Below are 19,778 nucleotides of genomic sequence, written 5' to 3' on the forward strand. Positions count from 1 at the left end.
GTATAAAGATGAATTTGTTGGTAACATGTTTGTCATAACTATATAGGTGTCGTCAGTGTGAACTTTGAAAAACAGAGAATGTAAGGGGAAGAATGTGTTTTCTTTCATAACAATATGAAAGAAAACACATTCATGAGGTCATTTCAGTGCACTGCCTTCACTTGGCCCGGTATGACAAGTAGATTATGGTGACTTAAAATTAAATTATGGGATCACTTTAACAATTGATCAGTGACAGAGAATGAGACGATAAGTCTCTTTACTCCATCCAGTGCACACATGGTACACACTCAACCAGCCGAAACTGGTCCAAAAAGAAGATATAATTAACCAAATATTCTAATTTGGCATAATGCTGTTGGCTCAGAGTTTTCATCCACTCACTTTATTATGCATTTGTCATGCTGCACATCCAGGGCATCATCCATCACAGCTGAAAATCATCAGTTCAATGTGGCCCAGGACACATTTGCAATAAGAAAATGGCCATATGCATCCCAGACTGAGCAATTAGATCTCAATCACATCTTTCTTAGGTGTGTTCACACTAGACCTCCACTTGTGATCAAAACACTTCAGAAAGATGTTAATGTCCTGTATGACAACACTCCATTTACAACCATTAATTACCATTCAGTCATTTGGCTGATGCTTTTATCCAAAGCAGCGTACAATTCAGGGACAAAACCTAAGCTTTGGAAGAATAGGATACCTTTAAGTCAGCACTAAGTGCTAAATCTGTTAATCGAGAGTTTAAGTGTAGGACATCAGGTAAAGAAGTACACTGAAAATTCACAGTAAGTGCTTGTTAGGTATGTCTAAGGGTGTAAGAGGTATGAAAGGACGTGCTCTCAGAAAAGATGGGTCTTCAAGACATTCTTGAACATAGATAGGAATGCCCCTCCGCTGATGGATGGCATTCTGAGTTGGGTAAGGCCTGATTTGATTATGTTGTAGTGCGAAGTGGCACAACTGGGAGACGGACACAACATGGTTGTGAGAGAATTTTTCCATCTTCTTCTCAGAAAGATTAATTTAATTTACCTTTCCCTATGAAACGTCCAATCAGTGTCAGGCTATGGGTTAGGTATCGAGAGAGAGAGCTGGTCATTAAACCTGACACCCAGGTTTCTCACAAACTTGGCATGACTCAGCTAAGAAGGTGATTTAAATTAACCACAATGATGTGCATTTCACACACATCATGAGCAAAAATACCCCAGAAAATCTTAGGGTCATCTCAGAGCTTGTTCTTCCCCTTATCAGAATTAAATGGAGGAATGAAGGCAGACTCCATCTTACAAAGAATGAATGCCCTTGGAGCAATGATCATAAGATTACAGCTCCACTGGTATGAGGATACACAAAACCCAAGCCCCATTTGGGTTTCAACCATAGACTGATGGATGAAGTGTGTCCTCTTCTTCCCAATATTCAGTAATTAAGCCAAAATATCCAAGATATGCACACCACCATCTTTCAACACAGATTTCATTTGGAGCCAGTCTATGCAGTATAGCGATCGGTGATTGGAGCCGTGGGACCAATCGAGAGTCGGTCTCATGACCTTTTCACATTTGAACATATATCAGTGTGATAAGAACTTCCTAAAATGACAGTAACCAATCTCTGAGAAAAATTTGCCATGTATTTGGACTTTTTACTTGGCCCATTTCCCATCCACTAACAGAGAGAGGGAGGCAATTGAGACACTTTGGCTTCACTTTTAGGGAGCAGCCATGTTTCTCTTACTTTAGCAATGCATTACTACAATTGATGATAAATACTAGCCATTATACAACACCTATCCATACAGTAATTTGGAGTTAATCTCCATCCAATCATCAACACAAGATGGAGGTTTTCAAACTGTCGTTAACTGAGATGTTAACAAGGTGATCTGCATCAGTGAGAGGACTGATCACTAACCCCTCCCCCCCACTCTTCCTGTCCCACTAGAGAACTGTAGCCTTCCTCATAAGTACATTGTTTATAGATGTATTGGTGGAATGTCTTTATGTCTTACAGTGGGCTAATGGTTTTCTCTGTGGCTCCTATTGGACTGGTGCATGAGGAGAGGCGAGGGCAGATCATTAAGATGGTTTCCGCATCGCGTTATTCACTCTGCAGGTTCCGGCACACACTGGTTTTCAGTGAACTCAAATGGGATTTCAATGATTTGGCAGCTGTGAGGGGTCCTCAAAGGGAATCATGTAGTGGTGCTGGTTACTGAGTTGGACACGTGGACAGGAAATACTGATGCCTTATAACCAGCATAGGCAGGAAATTAAAATATTTTTTTCTTTTCTTGTCCAAGATTTACAACAGAAATAAGAATGTTAGAAGTGATCCATATTTTCCAATACCTTTTTTGAATTTGGGTTAGTTTCGTGACAGTGCATGTCATTCCTACACTTAGCTTTATGCTTAATCGGCACACACTAACACAATGAATGTGACCAAAGCACATTGCCCTTCTGCCGGCCACACAGCAGCTTCACAAGAACCAACACTGTTATCGCATGATTTGGTTGTTTTATCATCCTCCAGTGATTTTTTTGCCATCTGATGTACTATCATACACCAAGGTATGTTCCTTTTAGCACTCAACTTAACTTGTTGTCAACGAGTCACAAGGGCAGCTTTACAAACTCTACTTGACAGGGGGTTACCTCAACTCACATGGTGGAAGTTCCCCTGATATACAGGATGTTTGAGTCATGGTTTATATTAACAAAGCATGTGAAAAAGCAAATTTCTTGCAAAGAAGAATCATCCTTATCCCTCCCTAGTTTCACACTGTCACTGGCCCACTGGCAAATCAATGTCGTCGAAAACTGACTGATTGCACTGTTCAGACAATACATTCATAACACTTAAGGCTCATACATTCTCTATATAACATTTCTACTGTAGACGTGTTGACTTCGCAAATACAAGCTGTCGAAATTAGTTTTTAAGTCCGGTGGCTGGGCTCAGCTTTAGAAAAAGGATGAGGAGTTCATCCGTATTAGAACCACTGCTCCTCCATGCCAAAAGGGGACAGTTGAGATGGTTGGGGCATCTAGTCTAATGCTGTCAGTTCTGTCTGTTAGGTGGAAAATGGGTTCATTTTTAGATGGGCACAGTGACTGTCGCAGGAATAGCTGCCGAGAACCATATTTAAATTGGCAGCCGTTCCTAATTGCCCAATTGTTGGTATTATGGTTCTGACAATGGGTGCTGCAATCATGTATTCATTGATCATTTCACGTTAGGAATTATTTCTCTGCTGTTTGGCTGTTCCAGGGTGATAAGAGAAAAAAAAACTCAAAACAAATGAAAAGCAGAGAGTTTTAGCTGCAGCTCATTGATAAATTATGCAAAGAAAGTTCGTAGAGTGAACAGCAAGGGGGTTACAGAGTGCAAGCAAGCAGTAGAGGGAGATCCAGGGAGAGAGGGATGACAGCACACAGACGGATAAAAAAACAGACCTAAAGAGAAAAGACGATGATATTGGACAGAGACCAGTAAATCTGGTGTACATGTTCAGCGATGTAAGCCATGCTGCACTGGCCATAGGACAAGACTACCACATGTAGGGTGCATTTCACCTCAGTAACTACCAAACATCTAGTAGGCAAGGTGGTAGAATTTTAAACTAGACTTCAAAACTTGTAACGGAGGAGAGGGAGAGAAAGAGAAAAGGAGTGACATGCAGAAAGAAAATGAAAGAGAACAAGTGAGGCATGAAAGAGAATAGCAGAGCACAGGAGACATGTTGAGCTGGAAAACTCAAAGAGAAATTGAAAGTGAAGGAAGGTATCTCACTAACATAGCTTCGTGATGCCTCTGCATGAAACAAAGGCAGTCCACGGTTGAATATAGTCTGGACTCAAATACAACACAATACAGACGCACTCAATAAAAACACTGCAGAACAAGGATGAAGTTAAACAACAACAATGTCTGACAAACAAAAGAACGATGGTGTGGAATGTACAATACCATCTGCTGTACAAAAGAACAATTAGAGTGCTGAGAGTTTGTGAGTGGGGTCAGGGCAGGAAAACTATAATAACGCTGCCATTATCGCCAACACAAGGGTCTAGTTCCCAACCTGCTGACCACTGTGTCACAAATTATGATTTACCATTTGCAGCTACAGTCATCTGGCACACACAAATTAAACCACATGCACAACTTTACTAATTATTCAAAAGGAATGTGATGCCTTATATCAGTTCACAAATGAAACACTGGATACATCTGGCAGCTTTTTTATGAGGCTAAATGACACCCAAACTACGAAACAAATCCTGACCCATTCAGGTTAAAGTACCATGAGGACTGAAAGTCCAAAATAAAAAAAACATAACCAACCAGGTTCATGGTTTGGGAGAAAAACATGCCTAAAGTTATTAAACCTGAGTCTGAGAAGTTGCACTATTATGAGGCAGCATCACATTTAAGTGTCAGAATATGAGGACATAAGCAGGGTGTGTGCCCACAGCTGACAGCAATCACATCAGCTCTACTGACAGTCGTCAGGTGTCTCCTTCCCTTAACTTCTTTATCAGTGACTGCTGCTAGCAGGCTATGCTAATTCTGCAGGTTAGGAATCATACACGTAACAAAAAACAGAATCTGTGTGGGGGAGTTATACATACAGAAGGCAAGAAAGCACAGAGGGGATTTAAAAACTTTAACTAAAGTAGTCGACATATTAATTTTAAGACACCAACTGAGTCTCCAGACAGTTTTTACCATTCCTTTTTCATATTTGTTGTGCTTTCATGATTTGGATGTTGGGAAACTGTGTCGATAGATTTAGCCATAATGACAATGATAACAATTTCCTGCACCGCTGTGAAGGTTCAGTCCCAAAGTAATAAAGACAACTCCCAAAGGTTTTTCAGCAGCCTTGACCATGTTTGTTAAAAAGGTCAATGAAGTTGCTTTGAATCAAAATCCTTCAGATATTGGTTGATGTGGCAACAGCTCAGTTCATCGCTGATAACAGCATGCATGCCAGGAGCAGCTACACTCATTACACTAAAGGGTGTCGGCCCTCCCTCGTTTACACAGTGGATCAGTGAGAACTTGGGGCAGCCATACCTCTACCGAGGCTAACGCGTGGCTATTTCGCCATGTTAAAGAAGATGAAAAATGTTTTGGATCTGCCCATTTATCAGATCCCTTCCAGAATTTAATGGGCTTCCACAAGCTTTCATGGAAATTCGTAAGGTAGGTTTTGAGTCCTGCTGACAAGACAGACAAACAAAAATGTAGACGAACAGTAGAGAGCAACAAGAAATTGCACACATCAGTAGGTATAAGTCCACTAATATGACTGACTTTTGGGGGATGGTTGGCGAAAATGTACCAAAAAAACAATACCACGTAAACATCCTTCAACCATGTTTTATGAATAAATTCATTTTTGCATAATCTTGCTGATAATCAAAAAGACAGAATAATGAACCATCCAACCACCAAACAAACGGACAATGTTGCTTGAAATGGTTAAACTGGAATGATGATAAAATGTTATCTTTTGTATTTGCTGTTGCATCACAATCCACTACGAGCATTCCTTCCAGTAGACAGTGAACCACTAAAATGAACTATTATGGAGCAAATCAGTCCTGATTGACTGAAAAAATCAGTTGCAGAAGAACAGTAGGATAAAGAATGTGATGTAATCTGCCTGTGCTGCATTAGATCTCAGCTCCAAGCTCCTAGAGGCAGAGAGGTATCAGATCTTTTCTTTACTCGATTGTAAAAACAAACACAGACAAAGAAGACTGGTGAAAATACGCAGATGTAAAGGAGGCAAGGACAGAAGAAAATATATAACTTTGATGTGGCGTGGAAAAAGATGATGAAGAAAGGTCAGAGAAAGAAATACAAAAAAACTCTTAAAAAAGAGTGAGAGGGAGTGTTGGGAGAGAAAGCGAGTGGGCAGCAGCCAAGACAGTGTTTGCCTTTCTCTCTGTATTTTCTGGCCATGAGTGTTAATGTTAGAGTACAGCAGCAAACAGAGAAGGGAATTTGTGACGGCAGGCTGGCACAGCTAAACTCTCTGAGCAGCTCCACTGCTATGAACACAGCTCGTACACACCAACACCAGTGGGATAAGTGACTGAACGGGTTTCAGATCTGCTATTTGGTCTAATATTTACCAACTGGCTTCATCCGAAATTACCTTACTACCAGGTTTCTCGTCACGGTGAAAGAGCAGGTAAATAGCTGCGGTGTAATTGACTGCTTTATCAACCGTTTATATAAGGTGTGTTGGCGAACGCTGCTCTGTGGTGGTGCCGCAGAGCTGGAGAAAGAAAAAAAAGAAAGAAAAAAGGCACAGCTTTCTCAGCCTCCCACTCCTCCTCCTGCACTCCTACCACCTGACCTCAGAGGTCAGCAGAGCTCAAGCCCACATTCCTTCAACTGCTCTCTCTTAGGATGTCTCTTCCTTCACCCCCTCTTGTGTGTCACTTCTGTGGCATCTTACAAAACAGCCACACAATGTTATTTTTAATTTTACCTACTCAAGATATAAGGTTTTTGGTGGACATGTAGGATGCCAAAGCTCCGACTAACAAGGCTCAGCAGCTACGGTCTCTATTTTACCTTTTTCTTAGTCTTTCAGCTCCTCCACTCCACCTGGCCCAAAACATCCCATATCCCTATTGCTCTCAGCAGACACCTGAGGTCTGATTTCTTTCACACATCCAATAAACAGACCTTTTGTTACAAAGTCTCACAAGAAAAAAGGCCTGATCAAATTGAGTCGTCTAAATCATATTCGCAGGTGGTTTGAAATGCAGTTCAAATCCAAGATCTGCAAATGCAGCTCTGCTCAACCATTCCCATCAAATTTCAAGTGTCTGCTTATTTCTTTCACAGGATACATGTCTGACATAGCAAGAGGCACAGAGAGAAATATATAAAGGAGTGTACAAATGTATGCAGCATCATACACTGTTGTCATCTGGTGCAGACTTTCAAATAAAATATAGTTGAAATAAGACTTTTTAGTGCTTATTTACCATCCACATGGTAATCACAAGATGTAATCTTTCTTCAAATTTACATCAAATGCAGAAATGTCAGCAGCACATAAAGAGCATGAAACCGCTTCATTCAACACCTCTGATCTCAGTTACAGCTGTCACTGTCCTAAAGACCCACCTTACAATACAGTTTTTCCCAGAATATGTTGTTTACTACAATTATCTGAAATTAAACTTTTTGGAGAAGAGAGGGGGCCTAGAGAAAATGTAATGACTTAATGTTTTTTATTTAGTCAGTCATCTACAAACTCAACTGATCATGAAATGAGAAACTGATCAGCAGCTTCAACATCTTCCTCAGACAAACTAAATCATCAAACTAGACCTTTGACAATTTGAGCTGTTGCCAATGGAGAACCACACCTCACTGAAAACATGAATGAATGGTTAAATGACAGAAAATCCCGTCACGTTTTGTAAACACTGTCTACTAAGACTGGGTACAGTCAGTCGCATGGATCAGATTTCCTGTTGCCTAAGCACAGTTCTCTCCTTACCATTTCCTGCTCTCTCTGTCCAAACATTGTGAAAGCAGGTTACTGATCACAAATCAGTCTTTTCTTGAGCATCTTTCATCTACTCCAGTGCATATCTCCATCTCCGCTTGTCCTCACACCCTAACATCCATTTTGTTTTCTTAACCTTCACTTATCTCGCTTCATCTGTGTTTAGGAGTGATGGAAAAGCTGCCTCTACCATCTGCTCCAGCACAGAGGCTGCGATGCTCGGAGGCCAAGGGAGAGCTCGACTGAGGAGCCTCTGAGAAAATACCGACCTCGCTTACAGCTGGGAGCCAAGAGGAAGTGCAGCTGCTAGCAATGATATGAATCCATGAACACACACACATACACTTATAACAGCGGAATTTACAAGACCACGTGATGCATCTGTTTAAAGAAAAAGAAATAAGAATCACTGTCAAGAGCAGGTGGGTGTTTGTTGGAACGTTGAACACAGAAGAGTATAAGTGATGATACAAAGAGATATTAAAAATAAAACCATTCAACCATCAAATGATCACTGAGAGGAAACGGGCTGAATTATGGGCCATAGAGTTACAATGACAACTGCAGGAGTTTAGTTTTTTTGAATTCACACACTAAAAGCAGATAAGTGCAAGATGTCACAGTTTCATTCAGGTTTCATCCAGACTAGAACCACGTTGATCACTTTTGTACATGCCAATGAGAAAATGTAAATGGGTGGACTGTATTTTCTACAGCGCTGCTCTGGTTTCATCGACCGTTCATCGACCATTCACCCACATATTCATTCGCTGGAGCAAGGAATCAAACCACTGACATTCTGGTAAGTGGAAGAACTGCTCAACATCCGTAGCGACAACCTTATAGATTGATGAGGGTAAAATAATACATTTAAAATGTCCACTAAGTAATACCTGGAGAAAAATACATTCTCCAGAAAGCCTCTTCTCACACAAAAACTACCACCACTACCCGTTTCATTCACAGATTTGGCAAAAATCTGAAAGAAGGTTGTTTTTATTAACCAGAATAAAATTTGTGACGCATTCTGTGGGAACGCATCATAATAGTTTCCCGTTAGCTGTGAACGTACCATATGGGTTATTGGATGCTAAATCAATCACTGATGATATGATATGACCAAAGTCAGATCTTGGAGGGCGGATGATTCTTCATTGTTTTATTTGATGCATTTCATCCGAGTGTGTATGTACTGTAATGTGCAATAGCTGTGAGAGTGTGTGTGTGTGTGTTTGTGTCATTACAAGAACATTTAAGAGAAAGAGTGGGGCTGGTTCATGTGAACCCACTTACCCTGGGTTGCCAGTTTTCATATTGCTTCTGCAGGTTGGCTCCGATGGTCTCCAGAGCTTTCTGTGGACTCATCGACAGAGGATCTGGCAAGCAAACACAGAGAGTAAAATACACTGCGTACGCGTACACACACACACACACACACACACACACACACACACACACACACACACACACACACACACACACACACACACACACACACACACACACACACACACACACACACACACACACACACACACACACACACACACACACACACACACGGCACAGTAAAACTATACTCATTCAATCGAAGGTGATAAAGCAGCCATGATTGTAAAGTGTCAGATTTTTAGCTGACAGTTTTACCAAAACCAATGTAACAAAACAGCAAATGTTGTTTAATATTCATGAAAAAGATACAACAGAACTATGATGACAAAGGCAAGTTCGTCCTTTCAGCATCAAAGGAAAATTTCTTATCAAATCAAAAGCAGTGTTTGGAAAAATATCAGCAGCCTCAGGTTGAAATATTGATGAGAGTGCATCAATATGGCAAGAAGAATAGCAAAATATAGATTGAGGACAGATCAAATTGTGCGCAGCAGGCAGAGACTAATGTATTGGCAAGTTTGCAGGAGATACTGATGCGCTTATGCAGAGAAGTTATCCACTGCTCTTGTGATGAATGAGGCTTTGTCGCACTATCACAACTAAATGATTGTGTTTGATGGTTCAAATAATAACTTCTGTGTGTGTGTCATTTTAAAGAAATAATATATACTTTTCTTGGAATAATAAGAAATTTCAAAATACACAATTCCTTTTTTTAATTTATTATTATCTAGACTCTTGAGACACTGTATTTTTTTCTCAAACTTATAGACTTTGGAGAAATGTGAAGTAAAATGAATAATAAAATAGTGACTTTCAAGAAACCTATGGTGAAAGTGCATATTGAAACACCAAGATCTCTCCCAAGTCCCTATAGGATTACACAATTTCCTGTACTGGTGCCACTGTGTAAAATAAGTTTTCTGACAACCACACACACACACACCATAGCAAAAGAAAAGCTGATGTGTGTCGATCTATTTGCAAATAGATGCATCAGATTCCATATATTCTACTCTGGTGTATTTCAGGACATCACCCCTGCCTTTACCTCTGAAAGTTCGCCATCTCTAGAACCAAGCGGCAGGTCTTCACAGTGTCAGGAGGCACTCAGAGAGTTAAGAAACTTTAAGAGCTGTGTTCACACTTTAATGTGCCTCCCTCACTCCTCGAAGAGTAAAGGAGTCTCAGGGGAGGCAAACAGTGGTTTTGAGGTTTCCATTCAATGGAGGTGGTTCCTTTGTCTTTGTTCTGTGTTACGTGTTGTGGTTCTCTCGACTAATTCATCTTTTGTTGACAAAGCACTTATGAATTCAGCTCTGGGAGAGACTAAGAATGTCGCTAAATGCTGCAAAGTAAAAGCTAAACTTTTACTGTCATGGTTTGTTATAAATGGTGTTTTCAGGATAAAACGGACTACTCAGAAATGGCATCAGCTTGACTGTCAGTGATAATGTGTATTTTCTAAAAGAGCGTCATTGAAAAAAAAGTTACATTGTAAGAGCATGTTCATTCATTTTCATGTTACAGACTCACTCACCTATCCAGCACTCCAGTCTGGCGCAGGGTGAGGTCTTGACCACATCGGGGGGGTCCACTCCAACATTGAGACACAACACCAGCGCTACACTGACCGTCTTCATCTGGGAGAGAAGACACAGGACACAACATTATCTTCACATCACTCATCAGTGCTCACATCATTGTTAAAGTTTTTCAAAAGCACATTAAATCTGTATTCATCTGAGTAACTGGACTGAGCATGCTTGTGTTCAGGTCCCTTCAGGGACGTTTTTCTAGTAAACCACATTCTGCTGCTCCTGGCCAATGACAATCCAGTGAAGCAGTAAAAGTTAAGTGTCTCACCCAGGGGGGAACTCCACAATAGTTACTGAGAAAGAAGATTTATTCACTTCCACATTTTTCCACTTGATCCAGGGACTTCAACTATAGAAATAGAGCTCACTATATTGCTGCTGTCAGACATGCACTGAGCCCAGAATATTCTCCTGAAATGATCCAGTGGGGCTCTGTGTGAGTACCCTAATGTCCGAGGGAGAGGCTCCAGACTTTCCATGGAGTGAGTAGACGAGTTGATGATGATTTGAAACACGCAACAGACACAAAACTGATGCAGACAAATATGTCAAGCTGGACAGACAATGAGATTCAAGAGTTTTTGATAATAAGGGCAGACGCCAGTGTTGATGTGCTGCAAAATTGCAAACTTTCTGCAGCAGGATTTATACATTATGTCTTGCCTCCTGCATTCTCTACCCAGACGCCACCCCTCTAGGGATGGCATAACTTCCAGATAATTTCCTGCTGCGTTCTTCATATGAGAAAGAAAAATCCTAGAGAAAAACCAGACCTACTTTTTCCGGAGTTCATGTCTAAAAAACGGCTTCAGTTTTCTACAGCTAGAAGAATAACTAGTTCTGTCATTATACTAAGGGCTCTAACCTGAAACTGTAAAGTATGAATATAAAACAGAGAGGTGCAGATAAAGCAAAGGCTCATTGAATAAATAAATAATCAAAAACCTTAATGATCTTTATGAAAAGTGCATAAGCAGACCTGACACACAAGAAAGAGTAAAAACACCTGCTTAATGAAAAAACATTTGATAAAACAATGTTTGTTTTTTTGAGCCAGTGTAGATAGTGTGTGGGTGTTTCTTCTTCCAAATGAAAATGGGACAGGAGCATCGTAACAACAGACTGATGTCACACCAGGAAATGAGACCTAACACTAAAGTCCACTGTGGCCCGAAGTGAGGGGAAAAATACATAGGCCATCGAAATAGAATAACCATTGATCCATGGGTTATGTGGAAAATCCTGACAAACACACACACACAGAGAGCGACCTGTTCAGGCAGCACAGGTCTCCAACAGTGCAAATTACACACAGAAGTAGCAGTGAGCACTTCAGCACCATCAGCACTTCAGAAACATTCCGTTGTGCAGCGGAGCAGACGTCAGCCGCGGTGACGCCCTGTCGCCCCAACTTGTAGCTCCAATTAAAGAGGACACTGACACAATGAACTGAAATCAAGGAAGTGCCAACAAAAGCTGCCTGATCAGCTGCCTGAGGTCTGCTTGATAAAACTCGCACTTGAATACTGCAGAGAAGACAACCCCTGACAGCACATATGTTGTGCAGCTGAGGAAACACTTCTTTGTCTTCTTAATCTCAAAGTCATTATTACACCATTGACAATACAAAATAATATATTTTTTTATACTTAAAATACAATGGGAAATAATTGTTCCTTATATGTTGTCCATTCAATTTTTCAGATTATATTTGTATAGCCATATTCAAAAATCACAAGTTGCCTCATAGGGCTAAACAAGGTGTGAGATCCTCTCCCCCTAACCCTGAGTGAGAGTGAGGAAAAAACTACCAAAAAGAAGGGATCCCTCTACGAGGATGGACAGTGTAACAGATGTCCCGTGTAACAGAGCAAGTTATCAACAAAATAACAATATTTACAACATTGATGAGAAAAGACAGTGGCTGTGTCTGAAATCACTCACTAGTCACTATATACCAGCGCTATGGTGTCCCAATGTTCAGGGACGTTTTTACATAGGTCAGGTGGATGCGTCGCCCAGTGTTTTAGAGAAACCACTTGTCCAAAAAAAGTTTGCAGTCATCAATGTCCACTTTTAACATACAGCCCATTTTTGTTTTAGCTTTCTCATAACAACTAGCTATAAAATGACAATTTGCTATGGCTTAAACACATTAGACCACTGGTGGATGGGAGACTGCAGGACAAACTGTAAATATCACTTCTGAAAGTTTAATGGGTGTTTTGATAAATTACTCGTATTGGCTACGGTTTTATTGCACATGCATTAATGAGCAGAGCTGCTGTCAACTTGAATAATAGGTTTATGTTTCCCTTCACTTGATGTCACATTCTCCTCCTCGCCCTCCCTGCCCTGCCGTTCCACGTGTGTCCGTGTGAGTGGCAAGAGAGAGCTGCATGAGAACACATTTGTTCAGAGCTAAGTCATTCAATAGTTTACACACGTACAACACTTCCACGTAAGTCAATGTAATAGTGCCAAGTGACCTTTTCCAGGTAGTGCCGGATAACTCTCTGTGGGTAATGTAAACCTATAGAGCATGTGTTGTGTTTGAGTACAGTGGGTTTCGTGACCTCCCCTGGCTGAGCAGCGTTAGGAAGGCTGTTGTTGAGAGGGTAATTAAGGTGCCCTCATCCTCTCCCACCGATAGAGGAAAAGGTCAGTGTGCTAGTGGGACTGGGCAGGACAAGACTCAACTTGCACAGCATCCGCACACATGCAGTCACACTGCAGCATATCACCTCAATCATGTCCACCTGACCTCCTCACCCCTCAACCTTCTCCCACCTGCATGCTTGGTAAAAACTCCATTTAGTCCTGACAGATTCATATTGGAATTTACACAGTTTACTCTTGCATGAAAGGTCCAGACACGACTGAGGGTCTAGGGGCTCTGTTGAGCTGTACTTATTGTGTGGTCACGTGGTGTCAGGAATAATCGAAGATTTGTTCCCGACTAGGATAACTAACGAAAACATGAGTTCTAGTGAACAAATCGGAAAGTGGGTGAAACTTTTGGCACAGGAGTTGCTAAATCGCTGACTTCATCACCACCTTTTACAGCGTCCACGCACGTTTTCAACTTCCAGACACAAGTAGGAACAACGAGTTCACAACTCTGGAAATGGGACCTTCCATGCACCATGTGAATGCAGTTATGGATAGTGTTGCTTTTAAATAAATGCAATCTTTAGCCTTGCTAATATGCCCACAGTGACAATGTCATACTGAGGTTTAGTACATATTTTTATGAAGCTCACCATCACACTCTATTACACCTGACATTGAAATTCATCTTGTTCCCAGATTCTATGTAATTATGATTTTAACCTGATTATATTTACACCTGGTATCAATATGCATTTCCATTATCCATATTAGTATTGCTGTCAGGCTTAAATGACATCTTCTTGTTTGTAAATATGAAGTCCTGTCAATGAAACCAGGTGGAGTTGTAGATGGAGGCTCAATGCGGTTTAAAGAAAAGAAACCCAAAGTAACATTAGATGAATTATTGGAGCAGGTTTACATCATTCTTCATGAGTAAATCATACGCAAATGCATGGCTCCATTCAAGCCCCAGACAAGCCTCTGCTCTCCACAAAAACCTTACTGCACAAGTTTACCAAGAGGAGCTTCAATCTCCAACACACTAATGGTAAAATGTTTTGTGGGCTGAAGACACAAGGTTGATTTGTCAGATGGCTGGGCACCAGCAGAAGATGGGTGATGCAGCAGGACAATCACCCGACATGGGGTCTAAACTAAGAAAATCCACAGTTTGGGGTGGCCCAATCAGAGCTCAGACCTTAAACCAATGCTGAGTTCGGACTACGAGAGAGGAGGTCACATAGCAGACATCATCAGAATATACCTGATGATGTCATTCCTCCTGAATGTTGTGCAGGTCAGATCCACAGCTAAAATAAGTCTTTGTTTGAGGTAATTGCTGCCAAAAGGAGGTTCGGACAGTTATTGAATCCAAGGATTCACTTATTTCCCACCAGCACTAACAATGTTTTGTGGGTGTATTCAATAAAGACACAAATTATAAATGTTTGTGTTTTAGCAAAAGCACACAATGTTTGTCTATCCTCGTGACTTGTGAAGATTATATCACATTTTATTACCAATTAACAAAGAAAAACAGCTTTTTCAGAAGATTTCGGATGATGCTTTAAATATAATTTTTGTCTATTCTCAACTTTTGGATCAGAAATGGTATCTTTAAATCTAAGGATAGCTCAAGTGTTTTCATGAACACCGGAAAGCGGCTAGAAGTCTAAGATTGTCTCCCCAGCCACACGATCTAAAAGTCCATCAGGTTTCATGGGACACATTTCTTCTCTTCCTTTATCCTTCAAAGAACTGGAGGCTTTCTGTCAAGAATGATCCAATGTCCCCTGACACACAGCTTTCACTCAAATGACAGAAAAGTCAATGAAGATTCAAGCTGTTTGGGAGCTAGAGGCTGGTTTTACTGCTTATTAAGCACTTTTACTTCTTTACTGATATTCTTTTAGTTTGCACTACGATGTGGTTCACATTATCTTGTCTACGAAATGTGTGCCTTTTTCCTTCACACATATTAAAAGGAAGGTGTCAGTACGCAGATCCTTTGACCAATAAGAACACCATATTTTAAGTCATTTTATTCTGAAATGTGCCCTCCTCACCCAATAGACAAGTCAATTGAATAAAAAGAAATTGTGCACAGTTAAAAAATGAAAGAGATGGAGGTCAACAGCCTCAATAAGATGATTTTACTGCTAATATGTAGGCAAATGTGCCTGTTCCCTGTCAACTCTGCAGGGGCTGCAAAAGATCTACACCATTATCCTGGGAAAAGACACTGACAGCGTCCAAAAGTCTGAGACCACTTGAATAGGAAGGTGGCCTGTACATCTAAAACATATTACAAAGACACAGCCTCAACTGGGAGGAACCGGGGCAGGTTTGGCCTTTAAAATACAACAGCAGAAGTGACAGCACACTATTAATGCAAATTCCAGTGGGAGAGAGAAAAGATGTTACTGCCACGGCAGGTTAAATGTCAAGAAAAACTGTTGGCTCTCAAGAGACGGTAAACTATCATATCATTTTTTTTTACCTCAACATGGACCAGCATACAAATATACAAGAGATACAGAAACAGGTACTTCAGCAGATAGAAGTCAAACTCATCACCCAAGGTGCAATGAGGACAGGAGACACTACTGCCACCGCAACAATGGTATCACTTTGGAGTTAATCATGGTTATACTTAAGTGGTTCCAGTTGATGATATAATAACCATCCCAAAACGAGCATCCCTGATGAAATTATTTGTTTCTGTCCATCGTCCAATGCAGGTAATTTACAACAGATTTGACCTTGATATTCATAAGAATAACAAAGACGAATGAGGCACAGTGTTTCTTTTCACAATCATCATTACGATGCAACATGACATTTGAGTATGATGCCTCACGGGTGTGGTCCACATTATTCTCACTGATTTATCCGCTTGTTTGTTCCACATTACCTCACACTCAGTGAAAACAAGAACAGGTAGTTCATTTAACCAAGCTTGTAAATAATTGATCAAAAGAGATTTTTTATATCTATTGGGCAGCAATGTAGGTATCTGCAGGGCTTATAGCAATAACGTAGTTGCTCCCTTAGACGCTGTTAAAATGGTTAAGCTGTGAGTGTAGTGCTCGTTAAGATATTTAAGGGGACCTATTATGCGCATTTCCATCTCTATATTTTAATTCCGAGTCTCCACTGAGCAGCTTTTCATGATTCACACTTTTTTAAAAGTCCTTATTTATCTCAAAGTGCCTGTCTGTCAGTTAAGCCTCTGACTAAAAACTGCAGAGGGGCAGCGTGCCCAGCACTTGAATGCACTGTCTCGTCCTCTTACAGATGTGGAGAAGCTGAAAGTAAAAATGTTTCTATGTAAGCCCCAGTTAAAGTATATGTGAGATATGTGATACATTAAAATACAAGAAAGACTGTGATGAGTAAACTCTTTTTAATGTGATAGGCAGGTCAGTGTAGAAACCAAATCTCTCTCACACACACACTTTTATGTCAAACGTTCGGTTTCTAAATTGGCCTACTTATCTCACTTGGTGTGAGGCCTGCAACTAAGTAATTATTTTCATCATAGCATTATAAGTCATTTATTTTCTTGATTAATAGATTTATGGATTGGTCTGTAAATGCAAGAAACATTTTCATAAAGTGACCTCTTCAAATATTTTGTTTTGTTTTCAGTTCATAAAAGACGATGAACAAAACCAGGAAATGTGCTCACTGCAGAGGCTGGAAACGGTAAAGTAGTCAATTTGGGCTAAAAAGTATCAATTTATACTCCATGCCAATTTTCTGTTGACTGAGTAATTAATTCATGAACTTATTACTGCGACATTTTGTCAGCCCAGCAAACAATTATTTCCAAGGCAAGGAATTAGATTTTCTTTTCTTGAATTCAGGTTATACTCGTTTTAAAAGCACATTGGTGTGCAACACATTCCACATCTAAAGCCCAATTCATGCTTCCGCGTCGAAGCTACACTGTAGGTAAGCACCTATGCACAGGGCTGAGCATTCATGTTGGGTGTAGGTGTGTGTGAGTCGCGCTGCAACAACACCGCCGAAACACTAGAAGCGGTAGAGTTTCTATGCTGGTGGAGTGTCTTCCGGTTTCTGGTCCACTTATTTACAAATTGTCCGGCGTCTCTGTTTACTTCAGAACAATGTTGAGTGTTACGAAGCGGATCATGTTGGAGTTGGAGTTGAGAGATGTTGAAGAGCAATTACTTTTTCTTAAAGAACTGCAATGAAGAAAAGGAAGACGTCATCCTTGTTTGTTCCTTTAACTCAATTAAAAACTGGTGGCAAGTCTGCTGGAAATGCGATGCTACCAAGTGGACCAATCACAGCTCCTACAGTCTGCATCTCTGACACATAGTTACATTTTTGGGGCGGTGCAGGTCAGGGCACGGAGTATGGCTCTATGTGGCGTACACATCCACTCATAGGCTACAGCGTAGCTTCGACGCAGAAGCTTGAGTTGGGCTTAACATGTTGTTACCATATTTATTATTTTTCTGTAAACTTCTGAGCACTTTGGATTTGTCACTTCCTGCAAATCATCATAGTTACACATCTTAAATAATTGATATTTGCATCTGCACAGTGGATTCAACAACATTTTACAAAGTCTGCTGTCATATCAATTTAACAACATTAACTGTTTGTATGATGCAGAATAAATTGTTAACTCATCCAAGTAAAAGGGTAAAACAGGAATTTTAGGTAAAAGTGATTTAAATCTCATTCATTTGAATTGAGTTGGATAAGATCCACCCATCAATTGGAGATAGTAGGAAACTAAAGAATTTTTTTTAAAGGGCTGCAATTGACAAAAAAAAAATGTAATAACTGATAATCTTTTAACCATTATTGATTTGTAAAGTAGAAAATCACCTTCGGCTCTGTTTTGATCGCTTGTAAAGAAAAGAATAGATCAGTGGACAATGAAAATAATAGTTGGTTCCAGCCAAAGGAAAACACAAATGGAAACAGCAGGACTGTTATCGCAGATGTGTTAAAGACAGTGCTAAGAAGAAATGAGTGGAGAGAAGGGGGGGGGGATGAGTGAGGATTCCCTGTGTGACCTGAGCACCTTTTGACCCATAACAAGATAATGTAGCTCTTGATCAAAGCGGAGGCTTCAGCCTGTTAATTTGACTATAAGTACTAACCTGAGAGGACAGCCTAAACAAAATGAGATTTTAATACAGGTATGCTCTGACCCTCATGGATTTCCAATAACCTCATTAAGTCTTTTTCTTTGTGAGGCGAAGGGAGAGAAATGAGGAGTAGGGGAGCCGAAAGAACAGAAGAGGGAATCAGAAAAGCAAATGGGAAGGAGGATAAATATTCAAATTACGTGTGTGTGTGTGTGTGTGTGTCCACACATTATGTGGACTTGTCTTCATTAAGAGGACAAAAAGTAAGCAAGATTTAAAGGAGAAGATGTGTATTAAAGTTAGGGTGAGGGAAGTTTAAGTTAAAGTGAGTAATCAGGATTCGAATGCAAGTCAATGTATTGTCCTCTGAAGTCATGGTGACGAGTTAGCATGTGTGCGTGCATCTCCCTGTTTTGGCCTATGCACATAATTGGTTGCCGTCCTCCTCTCATTAATAGCGGCACAGGACTCCAGGGGACTTCCCAGCTTTTTCCCCCCCATGCCCTTTTAAGACTCCGATACAGCCCCGCAGCTCTGGTCAATGCGACGATCAATGGCCCCTATTTATTACATTTGTTAGGCCAACAATAAATAAAGGTTATTAAAATGGTGGAGACCATTGATCTCCTACGGTCATGTAGCAACAGGTCATGATATGGACACTTCAGCAGAGTTGTGTATGTGACTTGCTCTTAAAATACAAAATGTGTTTTTGGTATATCTGAAAAAATAATAAATAATAAATAAAAAATACATGGCAAACATTTCTTGCCAAAGAGCCAAATACAGCTTTTTACATAGGCCTTAGTATGTAAAAAAAATGGCCATGCTCATAATTTGGGCTAAGAGCCAACAAGCACAGTCTCCTCCTGTAGAATGAGCTTTTCTCCATGTCCTTTGTTACAAACACAATGAATTGTACAAATGGGTAAATTCCTTCCTGACAAAGGCATTTATGCTGCCAAAAGTGACAAGAGTAGCTGAATGAGGGGGAAAAAAAGTTAAAACTCTGTGTAATTTCTCACCTCTACACACATTGGACATTTGCTGTAAAAGAACGATTATCAAGTATTCTGTTTTGGAAAGTTTAACACTTAAATGTTTTGACGTGCACTTTAGCTGCCTAGGTTTTTGCATGTGTACGAGAAAAGAAAAAGAAGAACATGAAAACTGCTGTCAAGTTCCCATGTGAAGAACCATTGGATGTGTTTGGAACCCACTGATAATAGCCTGTACAGTAAGTGCACAAGCAGGCACTGAGGACATTCTTGAGAAATACTGTACTGTATACAATATTTGTCCTCCGTCTGCATAAGTAATCTTTATATTATCAGGTAGGGACATTTCTCCAGCAACACTCTGCCCCTTTGTCACACACATACATGCATTAAATATATTAAATACAGAGAAAATCAGCAAAACCGTTGCTCCGTTAAACATTTTAACATCTCCCCTATGCTCAAGGTGACGCTGCACTTTACT

The 19,778-nt window shown here is 40.4% G+C and overlaps 1 protein-coding gene across 5 annotated transcripts in view; it reads right to left on the minus strand.

The window, feature by feature from the left end:
* Nucleotides 1-19,778, minus strand: part of rptor (regulatory associated protein of MTOR, complex 1) — a 155,051-nt gene that overhangs the window by 126,213 nt on the left and 9,060 nt on the right. For all 5 annotated transcript variants that reach the window (XM_034595933.1, XM_034595924.1, XM_034595949.1 and 2 more), the window contains exons 3-4: nt 10,494-10,596; nt 8,855-8,937 (exon numbers count right to left, since the gene is read on the minus strand). In XM_034595933.1, coding sequence (XP_034451824.1) covers nt 8,855-8,937; nt 10,494-10,596 — 186 coding nt within the window. The remainder of the gene's footprint in view (nt 1-8,854; nt 8,938-10,493; nt 10,597-19,778) is intronic.

The sequence above is a fragment of the Hippoglossus hippoglossus genome, chromosome 1 (genome assembly GCF_009819705.1).
Source record: "Hippoglossus hippoglossus isolate fHipHip1 chromosome 1, fHipHip1.pri, whole genome shotgun sequence".
Classification (NCBI taxonomy): Eukaryota; Metazoa; Chordata; class Actinopteri; order Pleuronectiformes; family Pleuronectidae; genus Hippoglossus; species Hippoglossus hippoglossus.